Here is a 23,024-nt window from a genome sequence, read left to right on the forward strand (position 1 = left end):
ACTACATGTATTCTGGAGATAAATTGGCATGATACCAGGATTCCAACATTTAACTCGCTTTTCAACTCGTCTTGGCCCGTTTGATGACTGCCATTAGAGGCGGCTTCGACCGTGTGCTATAAGTGAGTTGGTGATCCAGCCAATTTTCAGACGCAGCGTCCAAGGCTACGTCATAGTTGAACAGCAGTTTACACAGGGTCATGCGTAGAACATAAAAGCTCAACCTATAGAGTGTCAGTATAATCCAATCAGACCTTGCAACGGGGGCGGTAAGACTAACTCTTGGCCGAAGCACGACTGGGGTCCAACTGAGAAGGGGTGCACGCTTCCTTTCTTATCGCCTAGACAGTCTTTTGGTCGTCCTCGATCATCCGGGAGCCATCGATCAGGAACGAATTCCTCAGGTCTGGCAAAGTTGCGCTCCACTGAGTAGGTGACCTGATGCAGCATCATGACAACAGTATTCCCAGGTACGAACTTACCCGCAATCTGAGCTCCCGATAAAGGAACGCAGCGATCTGTGCCAGTTGCCGCTGGCGAGTAGCACCGAATTGACTCTTGCAGACATGCCTCTAGGTAAGGCAGATCCTTTTGAGAACTGCTGAGTCTGTCCATGGTGATATCCGCCTCGGTTTTGAACATAGTTCTGACCTCCTCAAGCAAGCGCTCCTTGATAGCGCGGTTTTCCGCACGCGAGACAAAATAGACGAATCCTGTGAGTACAGTCGGCATGGCCTCGCAACCACCAAGCATCAGGAATGGAGCAAATTCCCTCAGCAGCTCTAGAGGCATCGTTCCTTGTCGTCCGCCGGTTTCAGACTCTCCATCCAAGACCATCTGTAGCATGTCATGCCTCGCTGCTGAAAGGGCGACACGGCGATCAAAGCGTTCAAAGATTGGAGCCATGAAAGACTCACGCTCGCCGCTTCCCCATTTGTGAACGGCAAAAAGTAGAATCTTGTGAAGAAACGGGAACCGGTTCAAGACGGCTAGGATTGTGACACCCTTGGCAAACCGGTCGAAAGAATGCACCCAAGGTACGAACTTTGGGTCCGAGAAGAGATGGAGAGACTCGCCGAGAAACAAATCCGCTATGAGGTCGCAAATCAGAAAGCTGTTCATGTCGCGCATGTCGATAGCGGCACCATTGGCGGACTCCATAAAGGAAAGGTACTCGTCGATGTGGCCATTGATCATGCCCTCGATCTTCTTGACGTTATCGCGCTTTAGAGCCGGCACCATTGCCTTGCGCATGAGACTGTGCGTCTGTTGAGATCGTGGCTTCGCGGGGTCGGGATTGACAAGGTCGCCTCCCACGAGGGCTGCGAGACGAGGGTCTTTGGCCATGCCATCTTTGGCTGCTTTGGTGGCGCCGCAGATGTCGAACCAAGCACGCTCGTCTGTGAAAGTGAGGGCGTCGGGGGCGATACGGACGACACCGCCGTATTGGTTGTGGAGTTTAATCAGCCATGGAAGCTGGCGTCCTCGAACTGTGGCAATGAGATGGGGAATCCGAGAGACTGCGCAAAGTTTCGGACCAGGGAATGAAGATAACGGCGAGAAGTAGAGCTCTTTGACGATGGAGATGATGTACGCTCCGGTGCAAATGACAGCGACTGTAAATGTGAGACGCGATGTTGCAGTGAGAGCTTGCCAATTGGTAGTAATGTGGTCCCAAGTTACGCCAGGAGTAACTTGAGTGTGGTTGACGTAGGTTTGGGAGGACATTTTGGTTCCAAATGAATTCTGGTGATACAGTCCGATGCGATCTTTGCAGTGCTTCAATTGTCCGCGAAGAATTCCTATAATGGCATCGACAATAATCCAAGTTCCAGAGATTGAATTTCTTTTACTAGCACCATCAGACACACATCCGTAATACAGGATCATGTCCGAGAAGCAATTACTGACTGTTGGGTTTCCAAATGCAAATGTGAAGCCAGTTGTTTGCTTCATCCACATGAAAGAACCTACCTGATGACGAATCCTGACTCGGGTCACAACCATTAGATCCTGGTTTTCAAAGGGAGTGGTCCTAGCAATGCAAACATATCGTGCACTGAACCTATGAAAATGGCACGCTTCTGCCTGCGAATAGCCCACATTTTCCGATGATCAAGATATCGAACCATTACTCTAAGCGATGGAGCACAGGGTGTCTTGGCATGTCTACAAGGTATAGCTAATTCCAGAAAGCATTTGTCTACTTCAAGTTGCCGGTGAATCCTTGGCAACGTCCACTATACGCAATTCTCCCAAAGCAGGTATTCTTTTCGATCCTACCCTAAACAGACTCGGGAAGGACTGGGAGCACTGGTTGCCCCTGTTACGTGAATTTGGGCTGGTCTTCCAGGGCGGTCTCTTGAATCCTTCAGACATGTGGGGTGCACAATCATTCTCCTTCGCACCGTCCCGCTCGCGCTTACGAATTTCGCACGACCCAACGTGTCTATCCGGTACTCATCCAATCAAGCTGACAATATGTCAACCTGACAGCCACCCAAATGTGTGGTCTGACAAGGAGCTGGGCGGGGAAATGCAGGTAGTGAAGACTAAAGTTCCAGCAGCAGCCTTATCTTTAGTTCATCTAGTATGGTCTCATCCGCACGTACGGGACTTTGGGTTTGCTCCCTGGCACTGTGTAGATGCATCTAGCCCTGATCGACACAACACCCGCAGGGGTCACATCCTTGGTGCCTAGTTGCCGTTGGAGGTTTGTGTGTACTGCGCTTCCGAGCAAGGCATCAAGTTTCGACAATTCATAGACCAATACTGTTGGAGTTTTACGAGATTTGTCTCATCCTTGGCCTGTATGTTCAAACTTCACCCAAGGATGAGAATCCTTGCACATGCATGTCTCAAAGGAAAGCTGTTGAAAACTTGTGGAACACAATCTACATATTATAACGAGGTAAGACTGATACGATCGAAGCATGTCTCAGAGGCTGTTCCGACATTGTGGCTAGTCATGTTTCATGTCAGCCTATTTAGGCATGAACTACGTCTGAACTTTAATGTACAGTATCTACGTTAGAAAGGATGGTAATCGTTTTAAATGCATATCTAGACGACATAAATGAATGGCTTCAAGCGTAGGGTGAGTTTGTTTCTGGGTATACTACAACCAGCTTTCATGACAGTGGATGGTCCCATCGATACACCCCAACTGCATCCTTTCCAACCCCTTATTCTTACATGTAGTTTCTGACGAAATGCCTTCGTTACTTTCCGTCCTCGAACATAACGCCTCATTGTCAGCAAGGAAAGCAGGGTTCGTAGCCGTGTTTGCCGGAGCCACCAGTGGCATTGGCCTCGCTACCCTCAAAGTTCTCACCGTCAGTCTTGTGTCACCGCGCTTCTACGTAATCGGTCGATCGAAAGCCAGTTTTGCCCTTCACATCGCCGCCTTGCGACGGAGTAACCCCTCAGTCAGCATCCATTTCATTGAGACCGAGATAGCGCTCCTCCGGAATGTCAGTGCCGTCTGTGAGAACATCATACGACGTGAGCCCCATGTAGACTTGCTTTACATGAGTCCAGGATCGTTGGCCTTTGGGGGACCACATTGTGAGTTTATTCAGAATGTCAATTTTCAGCTTTGTTGCCTGATTTCCATCTTCACGCCCCTTCCCTGTTCTGTGGGAGGCTAGTGGCTTCGTACTGCAACATCATCCCGGGCTGTTCGTAAGAGTCTATCTGACCTTCGGGAACCTAGATACAGAAGAGCGCCTTGACATTTGTTTCGCTCTGTCCCACTACATCCGCATCCGATTGATCCAGGGACTCATGTCTAGCCTCTTGAGAGCCAACGAACCCCGCATTGTCTCTGTCTTGGCCGGTGGGCACGAAAAGCCACTCTTCACTGAAGGAGGCGACTTGGGACTTCGGCTGGAGGGGAATTACACCGCGCCAAGAGCTGTTGACCAAGTCACCACTATTCACAGCCTTGCTCTCATGTTTCTCGCCAAGGCCCATCCTAGGATCTCGTTCCTTCACGTCTATCCTGGTTGGGTTTCTACGAGCTTCCTATCTAATCTCTTGGGTAGTGGAGGTGTCCTTGGCAGAATGGTTGAGACGGTAGTTGGTCCCCTTTATCAAATGGTTGCTATGAGTGAAGACGAGTGTGGGCAAAGACAGGCTTTCAACGCGACCAGCGAGCGATATCCCAGTCGTGACATGATTTTGCGTGCCAAGATCAATGTTAATGATCAAGCTTTATGTCACGGACCGTGTAGTGGCTTTTATCTGGTGCTGGCAGACGGAAGCACATCTTCTCGCAATGAGGTTCTGGAGACTTTAACGTGCGATGATGGTTGGATGCAGAAAGTCATGGATTACACTGAAAATGTTGTCATGGAAGCAGGAGGTAGATAGAGTGAATTCGAGATCTAGTATTGGTAGAAACTGGGCCTATGTATCAAATTTTCGGCTGATCTGGAAGCCGCGAGATCGCTTCAAGTTGCTTTTTGTTCCAGCACGTAACTTGAAATCTATCGCGGGGTGACTGCAACCTTGACGCCATGCAGGCTGCTTGGCCCAACCCTCATAACAGGAACATAAGGTCGATCATCTCTAGCTTCGAGGTTTTTGAATCTCTGGCAAAAGCGTGTCAGAACATACGCGGTCTCCGTAGCTACGAGGATATGAGCTGGGCAGATGCGTGGCCCGCCGCCAAAGGGCACGAAATGCCACAATGGCCTGACGCTTTTCCAGCGCTCGGGGCGAAACTCGGCCGCATCTGGGCCCCAATAGTCAGGATCCCGGTGCATGAGATAGCGATTGCTGTGGACAATATCGCCTTTGGCACAAAAAATGGGCTGTTTGCCGTCCGGGCCACCACCCCGTGGAAGGGTGGTATCATGAGCGGCAACGCGAATCATCTGAATGCCGTTGGGCATGATTCGATGCACTACGACGACGTCGTTATTAAGATGTGGTCTACAACTCTTCGGAGCAGATTGCTAACCTTCGTTGATAACCCAGTTCATATACTGCATCCCCCGGAGTTTGGAAAAAGTGATTTCCTCGCTTTCGTCAAATGTATCCTTCACCTCTCTCTGCAGTCGCTTCCAGACTTCAGAATGACGAGCGAGAGCAAATATGGCGTTGGAAATGTGGATGCTAGTCGTCTCATTGCTGGGAACCCAGACGGCGGTGATTTGATCTCGTAGGAGTATCTTGTCCTCTATCTGGTGCGCCATGTCCCATAGTAAATCCGTGCGTTCCGGTTTGTCGGCAAACTTGTCAGGGAACTCTTTCCGCTGCTTGAGTTCATCGAAGGCGTCGTCGATGTATTCGTTCATGAACTTGTGCACGAGACGAATGCTCTCGTACCACTTTGGATCCCGGTGAAGGAACATGAACTTCCCCATGGTCAGTCGTACGCGAGCGCCACGCATAATGTCGACCATGGCGAGCATGACGTCTTCTTTTTCGGGATTTTGAAGACTGTTACGACTACGGCCGAAAAGGAACTCTGTGGAGGTGTCTAAAAACTGCAAAAGAAGACAGAATCATGATGAGCTGGGTGTTTTTCAAGCAAGCTGGAGAAGGCACAACTTACCCATCTTCTGATCAAGACTTGGAAGTCAAAAGTGTTCCCATTCGTGGGTATCAGATCCAGCATTCGGTCAGTGAATGGCTGAAGTCTGGCAACGTTGGCAAAAGCTTGTCTTTCAAAGTATGGCTTGATAACGCCCCGACTGTAGTGCCAAAACTGGCCATCCGAAGTGCTTACGCCCTTTCCAGTGAACGGAGTTGCGACGCCGTTGTCGACTCGTATGGGCTCAAGTACAAATTCTTCCCACTGGCTAGTGCTCATGGCCTTCATATTTTCCATTTCGGAAGAGTAGACCATGCGCATGCCGAGGAATCGCGCCTTGAAGGTTTTGGTACCCTGAGCAGCCCAAGTCTCCTCCATCCAGGACAGCCATCTATGCTCCTTGAAAGCACGGCTCATGGACATCACAAAGTCCATGCCCCAAACAGGGTCCCAGTGGGAGTAGGTCTTGATCTCGCCACATTTGAAAGCCTTAGTCTTTCGAGAGTAATTGATATTGTCCCATATCTTGTTGAGAAAATAGAGAATAATAAAAGCGTATAAGGCTGTCAACGAGACGTTGAATAGGTGCAACATCTTGACCCAGGAAAGATGGTGGTAGCGGTACTGTAATTGCAAAAGCTGTGAAGGACATTGGACCAGAGGTTGTGTGAAGCAGTCAAAGGTAAATGTTGGAGTTGTCGACAAACAAGATTGAGTGCGGGGTGAATAGGTGCGAGTTTACTCTGCGATCGGAGCTCAGGGCGTGGAACTAGGGCTGTTAATGGTGCATCTGCATGAAAGTTAATTGTGAGAGCTTCTATTCCAGGGACTTGCTGATCTAGATCTACCTTGTAAGTCACCTTCGGGGACGTAAATACGCGACCTAGGCTCTTCACGGACAGGGGTCGCATTCCCAAAGGATGGTAAATCGGCTGTCGTGGCACCTTGATTTACACTAGAAAGCTCTGGCCATGGATGATTTCGGCTATCAGACATAGCCTTCATTGCAAGATAGTACGATGGTACGATGGAGAGAAGAATCGGCTGCCCTATTCAGGGATGAAGCAATGCCTGCATGCTCTGTACAGTCCTTCAGGACACGGCGCGAAGCTACCGTCAGCGACTCAGTCTTGTGGGCCTAACCTGAAGAACTTTCGAGATACCTGACGAGAAGGATCTGTATCCAAGGAAACACCAGGATGGATCGCCGATGACGTGGAACCTTGGCTACTAGCCGAGACGAAAAGTCTCTGGAAAGGTGGAAGACATCAACAGCAGGTCTCGGCGAAGGAGTCGGATAAGCGCTTAACCCAGCTTGGACTTCGTACACTGCTAATTGCATATGGAATTATCCCCTTCGGCCAGCGCTCGGAGGACTCCCCGTGGAGTAGATCGCGGCAATTGCTCGGCTCGAGTTGGGTGAGTGGAGACAGTGGCGCGCTTCAATGGAACTACACGCCTCAACATCCACACCACAACCCATCATCGCCTTTCCTCATCACGACACCCCCTGGTACCATGCTAGCCAGGATGTCATCCAAAGCTTGTTGGCACCATTCTAGGGAGACCGCTTTCATTTCATGTCTTATTACCTGAGAAACAATCAGCACTTGATAGTGCTTATGGAAGTGTTTCAATTGCTACAAACCCACAGCTAACTCGGTAAAGATTCTTGTTTCCCGGTCCCGAGAAGATGGCACACCTCTGTCGATCATGCGACTGCTACGGGCGTGGCTACGCGGTACACCAACTTCTTTCCACCTGCTTTCCCCAGCTTGACCCTCTCGGCTCCTTTCGCAACCCCTGCAAGTCCCTCATCGCTCACTTCGATTGGGTGCGTCGTGATATCACCCGCATCCAACACCCGTTGAGTGATCGGCCCCCAAAGCTCCCCGAATGCCTTGTCTTTTGGCTTAGCATCGCGTCGATATGGCTTTTTCCAGTTGATCGGCTTGCCGAGAACCGTCCAGGAGATGATCCAGTCAGGACGCACGTTGCGACGCGTGTGCCCACGGATGGGAAACTGGTCGAGGCCCACATATCGGCCACCTTCGCTTCCGATGGCCCCGTAGCAGATCTTCATGCTCCCGCTGTCAGTGATGCAGTCAAGCACGTACATCAGACGGTCGTTCGTGAAAGCGCGTATGTCGGAAGCGCAGGAAGGCGAATGGTAGTCCCATACTTGTGCGGCACCGAGCAACTTCACCCGCTCAAAGTTGTGTGGCGAGCAGGTCGTGATAGGGATCATGCCTGAACTGCGGTCTATGTCAGCCTCTGACTTGGCCGTTTCAATCTCATGAATTGCTTAAGTATACTCACAGCTTCGCGGCTTGAATGGCCAATGTGCCCGTCGCGGTTCCGCCACCGTAAATAAGCACATACTGAGGCTCGCCGTCACCAGAGGCTTTGTTGGCGTGCGGCAATGGGAGTTTCATGACGTGGTATAGAGAAAGGCCGATGGTGAGCATACCGCACCCCAGTGTGGCAGCTTCTTCAAAGCCCATCAAAGAAGGGATATCGAACAATAAAGCTTCTGGGACGCTCACATACTCGGCAAATCCACCGTTGTGAGGGTCGTCAGCGCTGTTGCCCGGGGATGCGCCTGCAACTCGATCACCAGGCTTGAAGTGCTTCTTGCACTCTGTCCCGACAGAAACGACCTGCCCAGAAAAGTCACAGCCCCAAGTGGAGCCTGGGGATGGAGACATATCCAGTGATTTCCAGTCAAACGGGTTGATGCCAATGCAGACGACCTTCACCAAGACCTCATCAATCTTTGGCTGAGGCACAGGACAGGCATCTTGCAGTTCGACACTCCCTGCCCCTTGGACTTTCAGCGCCTTTTGCGTAGCTGGCGGCATGTTGCCGTTGTTCAATTTCTGTATCGCCATTGCGGAGCTCGACTGAGAGGAAAGATACGGAGATGGTTGAGAATGAAGTGGTAGAGGTAATGTGGTCCACGGTAAAAGAGATGATGGGATTGCGAAGTTGAAGACTAGAAGGGATGCTTGTAGGTCTGAGAAGAGGTCTGTAAAAGCTGCCCAAAGAGCAGATATTCATGGAGCGCCTCCTTTGGTGAGATCAGCTCTTTCCGCCCTTCTCTCAAGTCCCAAGTTCCTGCTGGGTATCTCGATGAGAGGCGCAAACACCCTGGCGAAGCACTATACTAGGCTCCATCGTTGCCTTCGACGGAGTCGTATGCCCGTGCATTGCGCCATATCTTGTCAGGACTTTTGGTACGCCGGTGTCTCCTTATGACTCGACCTATGCTCAGCCCTTCCGCCGAGGCGGATGGAACAAACGGGGGGTCATCCCGCGCCACTCCTGATGCTTGGTGCAGCGAGTCAAGCAATCACCTCGAGCAAACCTCACGGGTTGTCAATCGTACAAATCTACTGTGTTTCAGGCTTTGACGCTTGCTTGCTGACCTGACTAGGTACTGACCTCGCTCACACATCATATGCACACGCCCCAATTTGTCTTATCCTGGACTTTTGAGGCGAGGTCGGAAATGTTCGGTCCCATACCGGGGCAGGATTGTATACCTGTTGGTATCATTCAATTCTCCCGGTTACAACCCCGCGCTTGCCAATCTTTCCTATGCACATGCAAGATTGTCACCCCATGTACACCAAAGTACCATTGAATAGCACTGCAAGGGCTGTGAACATCGACCATGTCCCACGTCTCATCTCGCTCCACTGGGTATCCACTTCGGCCTCCATCGGATCGATTATTCTCTTTTCAGCAGACCAGACGTGGAAGGAACTTTCGGGCATAGGCTTGCTCTACGCCTCATGGATCACGACCTGCCCGGGGGGCAAGAGAATTGCCTCAGTATGTATACCTTGAGTGCCAGGCAACACACCAATCGAATACTACATGAAGCAATATGTTTGCATACATCTAACTCTTTGGAAAACCAACTTGGACTACCTAACTCGCTTGTAAGATTGAAATTGTCGGATGCCTTCACGAAGACTCTCTTCTCTCCAGTTATTCTCATATCAGATGACAGCGACGTCTTTTCTCTCTTCTTGACACCTCCATTCAACACCCCCAAGGCATCCACCGCTCTCAACAGCACATTGGGTGTAGTTCTTTTAGCGCCTCTAGCTAGCTTTCTATCACCAAAAGCTACCAGGCTTTGTCACCATGCCTACACAACAAGAGCCCATAGCCATTATCGGCTCTGCATGCCGTTTCCCCGGCGGCGCATCATCCCCTACAAAGCTTTGGGAGCTGTTGAAAGAACCCAAGGATGTGTTACGCGACTTCGCCAGAGATCGACTGAATCTTGAGGCATTTCATCACTCCGATGGCGAGCATCACGGCGCCACCGATGTCTGCAGCAAGGGATATATTCTCGAGGAGGATAGCCGGCTGTTTGATGCCTCTTTCTTCAATATCAACCCAGCTGAGGCTGATGCCATGGACCCTCAGCAACGTCTCACACTCGAGACGGTATATGAATCACTCGAGTCTGCAGGCTACACACTCGACCAAATTCAAGGATCCTTGACGTCCGTGTTTCTCGGTGTAATGACTGGAGATTATCATGACATTCAACAAAGAGACCCAGAGACCATCAACCGATACCACGCCACCGGCACGTCTAAGAGCATCCTTTCGAATCGCGTGTCCTACTACTTCGACTTAAGAGGCCCTTCCATAACGATGGATACAGCCTGCTCTTCATCCCTCGCTGCCCTTCACCTCGCCGTTCAATCTCTTCGTAACGGCGAGTCCTCCACGGCTATTGCCATCGGAGTCAACTTGATCTTTGACGCTGCCGGCTATGTCGCTGAGTCCAAGCTTCACATGCTCAGTCCAACCTCACGTAGCCGCATGTGGGATGCAGGCGCGGATGGCTATGCTCGTGGAGAGGGAGTCGCTTCCGTCGTCCTGAAGCCCCTCAGCGCTGCCGTTCGCGATGGTGACCACATTGAGTCTGTTATTCGCGAGACTGGCATGAATAGCGATGGCCGTACCACTGGAATTACTATGCCCTCCTCCGCTGCGCAGGCCACACTCATCCGCCGAACGTACTACAATGCCGGATTAGACCCCATCGTCGATCGTCCACAATATTTTGAGGCCCATGGCACTGGTACTCTAGCCGGAGACCCGGTTGAGGCCCGAGCTATCCGAGAATCATTTTTCTCTCCCGGAACATTGTCGCCCGAAGACGCAGGAAAGCTCTTTTGCGGCTCCATCAAGACTGTCATTGGTCACACGGAAGGCTGTGCAGGTCTGGCAGGGTTGCTCAAGGTCTCTCTGGCCCTGCAAAATCACACGATTCCTCCCAACTTGCTATTCAACACCCTCAATCCTGCGATAAAGCCATTCTACGACCGACTTTGTGTACCAACTACGTCTATTCCTTGGCCAAAGATCCCAAACGGACCAAGAAGGGCCAGTTTAAACAGCTTCGGCTTCGGCGGGACCAATGTACACGCGATCATTGAGAGCTACACCCCTGAAGACTTGATTACCAGTGGAGACACTTTTATAAACGGCCTTTCTCATAAGTTTGTTGGGCCGTTGGTGGTCTCGTCGGAGAGAGAGTCGTCGCTTGCGGAGACTGTCGGCAAGTACGCCGACTTTATCAAGTCCCACCCTGATGTCGATCTAGAGGATCTGGCTCTCGTATCGCAGACGAAGCGCAGCTTGTTCTCTACTCGGGCGTTCTTCTCTGGAGAGACACGGGATAAGCTCATCGAGTTTCTCGAGATGGCTAGAGAAACCTCTCATACTGGGGCCGAGATTGGCATCAAAGCCCCCAGTGCTTCTGCTGGGCCTCCTGCGATTCTTGGAATCTTCACTGGCCAGGGAGCACAGTGGGCGTCGATGGGTCGGCTGATGATCGAATCATCCTATCAATTCAGGCAATCCATCATGAAGTGCGAAGACGCCCTAAGAGATATTTCAGACGCTCCATCGTGGTCTCTGGTGCAGGAGCTCACAGCTCCGGAAGAGGTTTCGCGCATCGGAGAAGCTGCCATCTCCCAACCACTCTGCACTGCAATTCAGATTGCCGTGGTTGACGTCCTGGCCTATTCAGGAGTTCGCTTCGATTCGGTCGTCGGCCACTCTTCAGGAGAGATCGCCGCCGTTTACGCAGCCGGCATCATCTCCGCCACTGACGCTATGAAGATCGCATATTATCGTGGTTTATACGCCAAGCTTGCCCTCAGCCAGTCAGGTGCACGAGGCTCTATGATGGCGATCGGCCTCGGGTTCGAGGATGCCATGGCCTTTTGCGACGAACCGCAGTTCAAGGGTCGGATCGGCCTTGCCGCTAGCAACTCCCCTACCAGCACTACTCTATCCGGCGATGAAGTTGCCATTAATGAGGCCAAGGCAATACTGGAAGAGCAAAAGACATTCACCCGCCTCTTGAAGGTAGATACGGCCTACCACTCGCATCACATGATGCCTTGCGCCAAGCCTTACCTGGCGGCTCTCAAGGCATGCAATATCAAAGTCAATACGCCATCTGATCGTTGCGTGTGGATATCATCGGTCCACGGACATGCTGAGCTTCTCGATGATGAAGCCAGTCTCTCAGTCTTGTCGGGCCAGTATTGGATCGACAATATGGTGAGACCCGTTCTGTTCTCCGAGGCTACTGAATGTTCTCTGTGGAGAGCCGGGCCATTCAACCTTGTACTCGAGATCGGACCGCATCCAGCACTCAAGGGACCTGCATCGCAGACAATGAAGACTGCTCTTGGCCATATTCTGCCTTACGCTACTTTTCTACGACGTGGCTATAATGATGTCGAAGCCTTTTCTGGTGGAATTGGCTACATCTGGAGCTACCTCGGTTCAGTGGTCGATTTTTCGGGCTACCGCAAAGCCATGCACGGCCCAGATGCACATCCAGCCCGAATGCTCAAGGGCCTCCCTTCCTACGCGTGGCATCATGACAAGATCCACTGGAAAGAAGCACGCCTCTCGCGTCGGTATCGTCTAGCCGACAAGGCACCTCACGAACTCCTGGGTAGGCGCACTATCGATGACTCGGAAACAGATTTGAGATGGCGCAACATCTTGAAGCTGAGTGAGCTACCTTGGGTGCGTGGGCACGTCTTTCAAGGACTCGTTCTGTTTCCAACATCGGGATACATGGCCATGGCAATACAAGCAGCAATGGAGATAGCGGACTCTCGGCCGGTCAAGTTTATCGAGATCCGCGACCTCGTTATTCCTCGTGCACTGACGATGGAAGAGAACCATCCTGGCGTGGAATCTGTCTTTTCCATCAAGAGGACCTATGTAAACGATGATGACGAGGCCATTTTTCGAGGAGAATTCTCCTGTCATACTTGCTCGAATGAAGCCACTGGGACACTGGAACGGAACTGCGCTGGGTCGATCATCATTGACTTTGGCGAGCCTTCGGCCGATACTCTACCATCTCGTGCCCAAGGGCAATCCGGCGTCGCCTCGGTGGATACGGAAGAATACTACTCTTCGCTGCTCAACATCGGCTTGAATTATCAAGGACTTTTCCGTGGCATCAAATCTGTGAACCGCACAATGGGTTATGCCACGACCAAGGCGTCATGGAATCAGTCCGACGTCGGCGACAAATATGTGATGCACCCCGGGCCGCTAGATGTTGCTTTTCACTCCATTATTGCAGCATTTTGCACTCCCCTCAGCGGTGCTCTATGGGCACCGTATCTGCCGGTCAAGGTCGACCGTCTGGCTCTCACACCCAACATCGATTACCAAGGAGAACCTGGCCAGATCAACTTTGACGTAGACACATTCGTCACGAGGACTACGTCAAATACTTTCGAGGGAGACGTTCATATTATTGGCCCGGATGGCCGAACAGGCTTACAGGCCGAGGGTCTGACGCTGAAGCTATTCACCGAAGCCCGCCCCTCCGATGACCGTCCTATGTTCTCTAAGACGGTGTGGAAGACGGATGTCCTCGGTTCATCGTCAAACCTCGAAGAGATTTCGCCCGATGCTGAAGAGCTAGCACTTGCCGAGGCTATTGATCGAACGTCTTTATTTTTCATCAAGAAGATCTTTGACCATCTTTCGGATGCTGATGTTTCGGAGTGGAAGTGGTTCCACAAGGCGTTTTTCAATGCCTCCAAAGCTTGCCTCCAGGAGACCCGAGATGGAACCCATCCAACGACAAGGAAGGAATGGCTCGAAGACTCCGAAGACTTGATCATGGCATACAAGGAAAATTACTCCAACCAGGCCGACATCAAACTCATCCATGCTGTCGCCAACAACGTTGTGGATGTCATGACGGCTGATGTGCAGCTACTAGAGATCATGCTCGTGGACAACATGCTGAGCAACCTCTATACTGACGGGCGTGCGATGAAACCGCTCAACAATCTCATCGCGGAACTCGTCGAGAATCTGTCGCACAAACATCCACGAATGGATATTTTGGAGATCGGAGCTGGCACTGGCGGCACCACCCACTCTGTTCTCAGTCGAATTGGCGACGCCTTCGGCCACTATACCTATACCGACATCTCAGCCGGCTTCTTCGAGAACGCAAAGAAGCGATTCGAGCCCCACAACAAGCGCATCACCTACAAGGTTCTCGACATCGAACGAGACACGACCGAGCAGGGCATTCTCGCAGGCAGCCAAGATCTGATTTTGGCTTCAAACGTTCTGCACGCGACGAGAAACCTTAGGGAGACCATGGCCAATGTCCGCAGGTTGCTCAAACCTGGAGGCTATCTCATCATGATGGAAGTCACTGGCGAGTTCCTTCAAATGATGTTTCTCATGGGCGGTCTACCTGGGTGGTGGCTGGGGGTTGATGAAGGGCGCGTTCGTGGGCCCGGCGTTGGCTTGACAGAGTGGGACACGATTCTCCAAGATGTCGGTTTCAGTGGCGCAGACAAGTATGTCACGGATCTTCCGCACGCCCAGAAGCATGCTTGCTCTGTCATTGTTGCTCAAGCTGTCGATGAGAGGTTCCAACTACTTCAAGATCCGTTGTCCTCCCTGGACGAGGTGCCCCTTGAGCAGCGCCTGTTGATCATTGGCGGTAAGACGCTTCCCGTGTCTCGCATGATCAAGAACATCGAGCGCCTTACCTCCAGGTTCACCGACAAAGTGTTGCTGGTTGAGAGCGTGGACGCAATTCTGGACAGGCATGTTGATACCATGACATCTGTCATCAGCCTCACAGAGATGGAAAAGCCTCTCTTTTCCGAGCCGATGACGGAAGAGAGACTGTCGAAACTCCAACGTCTGTTCTCGCATGCTACCAACACTCTTTGGGTGACCATTGGTCGCCTTGATGAGGATCCTTTTGCCAATATGATGACTGGACTCGGTCGCGCTTTGATTACTGAGCTTCCGCAGCTCAACCTCCAGTTTCTCGATGTCACCAAGTCGACAACATTTGACGCCCGCTTCATTGTAGAGTCTTTCCTCAAGTTGAAGCTGGCCAAGTCTCCTGAGTTTTCCCACTCGCCTATGCTATGGTCCACCGAGCCAGAACTTTCACTTCAAGAGGACGTCCTGCGCATTCCTCGAGTTATCATGGACGACGAGAGGAATGACCGGCTGAATTCTTTACGTCGCACCATCACGAAGGATGTGCTCCTTGCTGAGACTGAAGTCATTGTTTGTCCAACTGAGGACAGCCTCTGTCTACAAGAGAAGGCTGCTTGGCTCAGAAGACACTCAGCACCAGGGCATAGAGACTCCTCACTTTGCGTCAAGCAGTCCGTTTCCTTACCTTTCTGCAAGGGAATAGGCCCCGTTCTTTGCGCAGGCACAATGGGCCTGAAGGATGAGACTGTGCTAGCATTCGCCGCCTATCACTGTTCAAGGGTAGTCATTACTGACTCCAATACTTTCATTACATCGGTTCCAGGACCCATACCCAACGCCATCTTGGTCGCTACAGCCCATCATCTCGTCGCAACTCGTCTGCATTCCAGGCTATGTGCCATTTCGTCGAGAAACGATGCCATCCTTATCTATGGAGCCACTCCTGACATGATCGCTGTACTCCGCACGAAGTCGAGCGGTCTCAAACTTGTCTTTGCAACCTCTGAGGAGGAGGAGATGGCGCAAGGGTCCATCTTTATTCACAAGAGGGCATCTGCACGATCAATCCGGCTTCTATTACCGAGAGGTATCAGATACGTAATCGATCTCAGTTACGCAACCAACGACACTATTAAAAGCCGCCTCTTGGAGCTTTATGAGCAAGTCACCTTTTCCGTCGACCTGGGTGGTGTTCTCGACGGAAGCGACTTGCTCCGAGAAGCTTTCTCATCTGCTTCTCAGTCGACCGCGTCCACCTTCTCGATTATTCCTGCGAGAGATCTACCTGGCTTACCTCCAGCGTCCTTGGGCTACCCTACTATTGTCGACTGGGCTTCCACAGGTTCTATTCCAGTCACTGTTCAGCCTATCAACGGTGGAGGACTCTTTTCCGCAGAGAAGACTTACCTGATGGTGGGCTTGGTCTCGGATCTAGGTCGATCGATCTGCCGCTGGATGATTGAGAATGGCGCTAAGTACATCGTGCTCACTAGCCGCAGTGCTATAGTCGATTCTCTCTGGCTCTCCGAGATGGAAGCACTCGGCGCCGTGATTTCGGTCCACAAGATGGATGTGTCCGAACGCAAGTCAGTTCAGACAGTCTGCGACACCATCAAGAAGACACTTCCTCCCATCGCAGGTGTCTGTAACGGCGCGCTTGTCCTCAAGGATCAGCTCTTTGTCGAAATGGACGCTTCCGCTCTCAACGACGTATTTGCACCCAAGGTGGCGGGCACAATCCATCTTGACGAGTACTTCTCGGAACCCACTCTTGACTTCTTTATCCTCTTTTCGTCCATGAGCTCTGTCGTTGGAAACGCCGGACAGTCCAACTACAATGCCGCATCTTTATTCCAAGCAGCAGTTGCGAACAAGAGGCGAGCCAAGGGCCTGGCAGCATCCGTCATGTCGCTTGGCATGGTCGCCGACGTGGGCTACATCGCCCAACGAGGCCCCAGTCTCATGGAGAAGCTCAAGAAGGTCTTCTACATGCCAATTTCCGAGGCAGACGCACACCTGATCTTCGCCGAGGCCGTGGTGGCAAGCAAGCCAGAAAACGCCGACGGCACAATCGAGATGGTCTCTGGAATCCAGCCCTTCAACTACACATCTTCGACCAAGGCGCGTCCACCCTGGTTCTCCAACTCACGCTTCTCGCACTTTGTCCGCGAGGAAGAAGAAGTGCAGGAGAGTGCTCTGGGCAACCTCAGCAGTGTCCATGTCAAAGAGCAGATGGATGCTGCAGGATCCGAGGAAGAGGCCACAGCCGGACTGCTTGCAGCCTTTGGGGCCAGGATGGAGTCCATGCTCCAGATGAGCGCGGGAAGCCTGAATGTTGAAGCGCCTCTGCTGGATGTTGGCATCGATTCCCTGCTTGCGGTCGAGATTCGGACGTGGTTCTTGAAAGAGGTGCACGTGGATGTGCCTGTCCTGAAGACCCTGAGCGGAGACAACGCTCGCGACATTTGCGCGGATGCCGCCAAGAAGTACATGTCAGCCAAGATGCAAGATGGTGGGAGCAAGTCGGCCGATGGGCCAGCCGGATTGGAGGTGGAGGCGTCCACGGCATCGGAGCAATTAAGCGGCACTGAGGCCTCCAGCGTAGGCACGTCGAGCTCCGAAAAGGAGGGGAGTATCACCACGCCTAGCAGCGTGAGCGAGGCGGAATCCGATGTCAAGAAGCTTCAGCAAAGGAAGGAAGTTGTTCGAACTGAAAAGCTGTCATTTGCGCAGTCGAGGTAGATGATCCTCTCCTGTATAAAGCCTGTCCGTATGAGTTAGCTAAGCGTGTACATAGACTCTGGTTTCTCAATCAATTCTCTGAAGACCCAACATCTTACAACAGTCTTTATGTCTATGATGTGAAGGGCAATATCCAGATACTCCGACTGAGAAGGGCCGTCTCAGCTGCGGTCACTCATCATGACGCGCTGCGCACTTGCTTCTCAACCAGGCCAGGCAATGGAGAGCCCGTTCAATCGATTTTGAAGACGCCAGAAGATTGCTTGAGGCATATCAAGAATCCTGAAGAGGACTCAGTGCAGCACGAAATAGAGGCATTGCGCAAGCACAAGTGGAATCTGGCCGACGGTGATGTCTTCCGTATGGTTCTCGTTAGCCATTCTCCCGACGACCACACTATGCTTATTGGATACCACCACATCATCATGGATGGTGTGAGCCTGCACGTCTTCATGCGAGATCTCAATGTACTATATGCTGGAAAGTCTATCAACAAGGCGACGAAGCAGTACCTGGATCTCGCACTGGAAGAGCGGACGGCTATGGAGAACGGTCTTTTGGATGACAAGATTGACTTCTGGAAGCGGGAACACTCCTCCCCGGCAGAAACACTCTCTCTCCTCCCCTTCGCGCGCGTCAAGTCCCGCCCAATTTCCGAATCCTATGCAAACATCGAGTCTGTCAGGGACGTTGGGCGCGACTTCTCGGAGAGAATCAAGCGGGCCAGCCGAGGTCTCAGCGTAACGCCCTTCCACTTCTATCTCGCCGGGATGCAGACTCTCCTGCATCGACTACTCGGCGTAGAAGACATTTGCATTGGCATCACGGACGCGAATCGTACGCCTGAAAGCTCTCAAGTAATCGGCTTCTTTCTCAACCTCCTACCGATTCGCTTCCAGGTTGAAAAGGCCGAGAAATTTGGCGACCTCGTCAAGAAGACGAGTCAGCGATATTATGCCGCGCAAGCCAACTCGGGCGTACCCTTTGATGTGATTTTAGACAAGGCGAATATCACGCGGGACATGACGCACACGCCCCTGTTCCAGGTCGCCATGAACTATCGCCAAGGCAACTTTTCGAGCATCCCCTTGGGCGGGTGCAGCCTGACTGTCAAAGAGGGGTTCGATGCCAAGAGCCCTTACGATCTCGCCTTTAGCGTCACGCCGACGGAAGACGCTTGTTACCTTCAGATCGTGGGCCGAGACGACTGTTACGACCAAACTGCGACAGATCTGCTCCTCGACATGTATGTGACGCTGCTCGATGATGCGGCTAAGGACACATCCAAGACGCTTCCGGAGTGCCAGCTCTATGATCCTCGTGATGTCGATCGCGCGATCGCCATTGGACGGGGCGAGGATATTGACTTCGGATGGCCAGATACCTTGACTGAAAGACTTGATCGGATTTTCAGCAGTCACGGAGACGAAGTTGCTCTCAAGGATACGGCCACAGCGCTGACGTACTCGCAATTGGCTGGCAAGGTGGCTGGTCTGGCAGCCATACTCTCGGGTAAGGCGCAGCTCGGGTCACGAATTGCAGTCTTGTGCGATCCCACGGTCGACTGGGTTGTTGCTATGCTCGCGATTCTTCGTGCTGGTGCTGTTTATCTGCCCCTCGATACCAAGTTGCCCAGCGAGCGTCTAGCTGCAATTTTCGAAGCCTCGAAACCAGATTTGATCATTTGCCACGCGTTAACGCGGCAAAGGGCAGACGATCTTTCCAGCAACATCTCCATCATCGACGTTTCTGACAATTCTGACGTCAAAATTGTCCCAAATTTGGAACAGCCGGGCTCAGCGACGTTTATCCTTTTCACGTCCGGGTCCACAGGGACTCCCAAGGGCATCGAGCTCACATCCGCTGGCATCATCAACTACGCAGCAACCAAAGCCTCAAAGCTCCATCTCGACCGCGAAGTCGTTCTACAGCAGAGCTCACTCGGCTTCGACATGTCCATCGCGCAGGCGTTCAATGCGCTGACGAATGGCGGCACTCTTGTTATCGTCCCGCAAGAAAGCCGTGGAGATCCCGTCGCCCTCACGAAGATCATGGTTGATGAAGGCGTCACGTTCACGCTTGGCACGCCTACGGAATATCTCATGCTCATTCGATATGGTTGCGGGGGCATTGGGAGGCAGACTAGCTGGAGACATGCTTGCACCGGCGGAGAGGCTGTCAATGGCCATTTAAGAGATGTGTTTCGAAGGCTGGAGCATGTACCCACAGTGACAGACTGCTATGGACCAACGGAGATTTCGTGCTGCGCAACGATGCGAACAGTAGATCTTGACGAAGAAGAAGCCGTCGTTTCTGGCTCCGTTGGCTTCGCGAATCCAAACACCTCAATTCTCATCATCGATGAGGACGGAATTGTTGTGCCGTCTGGCATCCCAGGGGAGATCTGTGTTGGCGGTGTAGGCGTGTCCCAAGGCTATCTCGACTCAGATCTGTCAAAAGAGAAGTTCATAGAGAACCCATTCGCTTCCGCACGGGACGCTTCAATGGGATGGACCACAATGTACAAGACAGGCGACAAAGGCACCCTACGCTTCGATGGGTCTTTGCACTTCATGGGCCGCGTGGATGGCGAGACTACGATTAAGATTCGCGGGCTGCGTGTGGACCTTGAAGACGTCTCCAATGCCATTGTTCAAGAGTCCAAGGGAGAAATTGCAGATGCAGTCGTCACCGTTCGCGGGGATCCTGCTTTCCTCGTCGCTCATGTCGTCTTCTCCAAACACTCAGTCGTGGTCGAGGCCGACCTTCAGACCTTTGCTAGCACGCTTCCGCTTCCTAGCTACATGAAGCCCTCACTGATCATCCCTCTGGACCGCATTCCCGTCAGCAGAAATGGGAAAGTCGATCGCCTCGCCATCGCCTTATTACCCATCGCGCGCCCGCCAGCAGCACAACCGGCATCATCGCAGGGCGCCAAAGAAATGAGTCTCGCCGAGGGAGAGCTCCGTCTTCTTTGGGATTCCGTCCTTCACCAGACGTCATCACACTTGATCAACGGCGAGCCTCTGACATCAGACTCGGATTTCTTCTTGATCGGGGGCACATCGCTCCTACTAGTGATGCTGCAGAGTGCAATCCGCACATCCATGGGTATAGAGGTTTCGCTCAAAGACATGTACCACTCCAGCACGCTTGGTGAAATGACTACCTTACTCTTCCGGCGGAAGAGCGAAAACCATGTGCCGGAATCGATTGATTGGGAAGCTGAGACGGCTCTTCTTAGCCCTCTCGACCTTGGGATTCGTGGAGATACACCGAGGAATGCAGTTGCAATGGAGATTCTCATGACGGGATCAACAGGTTTCCTCGGCGGCGCAATCCTCTCATCCTTGTTAAAGAGTCCAAAAGTAGCGAGGGTCCACTGCATCGCAATTGAGGCCGATACCAACGTACCATCACACCCCCAGCATAACAAAATCACAATTCATACTGGGAGCCTTCTCGAACCCCGACTCGGCATGTCACCAGAGACCTACACCCGCCTCCAAAACACAGTCGATGCGGTTGTCCTCGCAGGTGCTCAGGGCCACTGTTTAAACAACTACGCTACCCTCCGCATACCCAATGTTGATTCCACGAAGGTGATGGGCTTGTTCGCCCTTCCGCGGCGGATACCGCTTCACTTTATCTCTTCGAACCGGGTCACACTACTTGATCCCGCCGCAGAGGCTGCGATGCCGCCTGTAAGCGTTAGTCGTCATTCGCCGAGGGCGGATGGAGGGGAGGGTTTCACAGCTGCGAAGTGGGCGAGCGAGGTGTTTTTGGAGAAGTTATCCGCAGCCGCAGTGACGGAGAAGAATGAGGGGGGTCTACTACCCGTCACAATTCATCGGCCCTGTGCTGTCGTAGGCGACAAGGCGCCCCTCGAAGACGCACTAAACGCGCTGCTACGGTTCTCAAAGCTCATGGGCGCCGTGCCGCGGATTGAGGGGTTGAATGTCGAGGGATACTTTGATTTCGAGCGGGTCGAGGACGTGGCGGGTAAGATCGCAACTGCTGTCGTCAGTCCACAAGATCCTACCACGTTAAGCCCATATCGTGATAATAGCCAGGCAGGAGGGGTTTCGTTCAGGCATTATTCGAGTGGTGTCCGGGTACCGCCAACGGAATTCAAGGCTTACATGGAGAAATCATATGGCGGAGAGTTCCTTGAGCTGGACATGGATCAGTGGATTGAGGGCGCGAGGATAGAGGGCATTGAGGAGTTGATCGTTGCATATTTGAAGGCTGTAACTGAGAGAGGAGAGAGAATGGTGTTTCCGTTCATGGGAAGTACTTTGTAAGTGAGCATAAGCCTGAGTCATCGTGCTAGTACCTAGGTAGTAATCCATGTAGTTGTCGAGGTTGGAGGGTAGCTGATAGCTTGAATACTTTAATCGCGAATTTTCCACGCAACACGAAGCCGTTGACCAACAATAGGTAGAGTGGACGAGCGCTCTATATTTCGAAACAAGACTTTGCATGAGCATTGCACTTTGTACTCATGCGAAGGACACCATCAATCGTCCGATGAGGTTTTTGGTTAGTTCCCCAGATTACTCAAACTGCGTGCACTCGCCGCTAAAGTAAGGTATGTGGCAAAGGCCTCACTGCAATTTTGAGCCATTTAAAGGGCATGTCTGCCCTATACCATCATGCTGACTAGTGTCTCCAGTTTCCCTTCTCGGCCTCATGCTGGTTCATAGCGTTCCTGGTCAAAAAGCTTAAAGAAAGACCATGTTCGTATTGAAGAGGTAACGCTTTTTCCCTCTCATCGTTGTGGGACCTCTTGAGGGTGGTCGGTGAAATGCCGTCTCCATCCTCCTCGACTGCTGTACCACATCATTGAGATCGAAAGGCCCAAGCCAACCTTGGCACCTCATTTCTCACAATACGATACGAGCAATTAGAGTGCCATATATCAACATCTGGCTGCTAAGAGCCTCTCAACTAGTTGATGGAATGGTCTGTTGGTCAGCACATAAGTCATCTTCTTACAGAGTGCTTACATAGCGCGTAAAGGCCGTAAATTGAGAAAGACCCTACACTAAGTGCCCCGTTCGTGAGATCGTCTCTGACAAACTGATGCTGTCCGATTCGTTGCCACAATGTTGGCGTTGAACACAACAAACAAGAGCCCGCTGTGGATAAATTCCGCAAATCGAAAACCATTTTCCTAATTCGTCCATAGCTCAGTACTTGAGCAAGGATGTTGCATGGGTGGGCATTCCCACGAGACGTTTCCAGCGTTCTGTGTCACCTGGTACAACTCACAAGTTTAACTCCTAATCAGGCTCAGTAATCATTTCCAAGATACTGGTAAAAGAGAACGATAACTCCGAACATTGGAACCTGTAGACTAAGAACCTCATTGGCGGGGCGTATTTGTTTCTGCTTTAACTCTTAAAAGGTAGGGCATACAGTGTGGGGGAAATCGCCGTCTGTTGGATGTGTTTTGTGTGTTTTCCGGGTTGTTGGAACTAACCTAGTTACAGAAGCAGTTGCGGCACAAGCAGCAGGGTTTCTTTCTGTACCCATTGTCAATGAAGGATTGATGTATCTTTCCGATTTCTTATCAATGACACGATTCTCCACATCTTTGCGTGATGTTACATTTATTACCCTAATACCCTTTCCTACCTCTGTAGCACCTCATCCATCCGAACAGTCCGGCAACTGATTG

The 23,024-nt window shown here is 51.9% G+C and overlaps 5 protein-coding genes across 5 annotated transcripts; 2 read left to right on the forward strand and 3 right to left on the reverse strand.

Annotated features, from left to right (window-relative positions):
• Positions 1–61: 61 nt before the first annotated feature.
• CPAR01_02334 (uncharacterized protein) lies at positions 62–1,728 on the reverse strand (the record flags this gene model as incomplete). Its single annotated transcript, XM_060486622.1, has 2 exons — positions 62–224; positions 281–1,728. The coding sequence occupies 2 exons, from the start codon at positions 1,726–1,728 to the stop codon at positions 62–64; spliced, it is 1,611 nt and encodes a 536-aa protein (XP_060353950.1).
• A 1,484-nt stretch (positions 1,729–3,212) lies between these two features.
• Positions 3,213–4,374, forward strand: CPAR01_02335 (uncharacterized protein; the record flags this gene model as incomplete). Its single annotated transcript, XM_060486623.1, has 2 exons — positions 3,213–3,567; positions 3,716–4,374. 2 exons carry the CDS (start codon positions 3,213–3,215, stop codon positions 4,372–4,374), a joined length of 1,014 nt encoding a protein of 337 aa, XP_060353951.1.
• A 116-nt stretch (positions 4,375–4,490) lies between these two features.
• On the reverse strand, positions 4,491–6,136 carry CPAR01_02336 (uncharacterized protein; the record flags this gene model as incomplete). The annotated part of the gene is made up of 3 exons (XM_060486624.1): positions 4,491–4,909; positions 4,967–5,495; positions 5,564–6,136. 3 exons carry the CDS (start codon positions 6,134–6,136, stop codon positions 4,491–4,493), a joined length of 1,521 nt encoding a protein of 506 aa, XP_060353952.1.
• A 1,117-nt stretch (positions 6,137–7,253) lies between these two features.
• Positions 7,254–8,433, reverse strand: CPAR01_02337 (uncharacterized protein; the record flags this gene model as incomplete). Its single annotated transcript, XM_060486625.1, has 2 exons — positions 7,254–7,797; positions 7,862–8,433. The coding sequence occupies 2 exons, from the start codon at positions 8,431–8,433 to the stop codon at positions 7,254–7,256; spliced, it is 1,116 nt and encodes a 371-aa protein (XP_060353953.1).
• A 1,264-nt stretch (positions 8,434–9,697) lies between these two features.
• On the forward strand, positions 9,698–21,645 carry CPAR01_02338 (uncharacterized protein; the record flags this gene model as incomplete). Its single annotated transcript, XM_060486626.1, has 2 exons — positions 9,698–17,337; positions 17,397–21,645. The coding sequence occupies 2 exons, from the start codon at positions 9,698–9,700 to the stop codon at positions 21,643–21,645; spliced, it is 11,889 nt and encodes a 3,962-aa protein (XP_060353954.1).
• Positions 21,646–23,024: the final 1,379 nt, after the last annotated feature.

The sequence above is a fragment of the Colletotrichum paranaense genome (assembly GCF_030867605.1).
Source record: "Colletotrichum paranaense strain IMI 384185 chromosome Unknown Scaffold_2.1, whole genome shotgun sequence".
Classification (NCBI taxonomy): domain Eukaryota; kingdom Fungi; phylum Ascomycota; class Sordariomycetes; order Glomerellales; family Glomerellaceae; genus Colletotrichum; species Colletotrichum paranaense.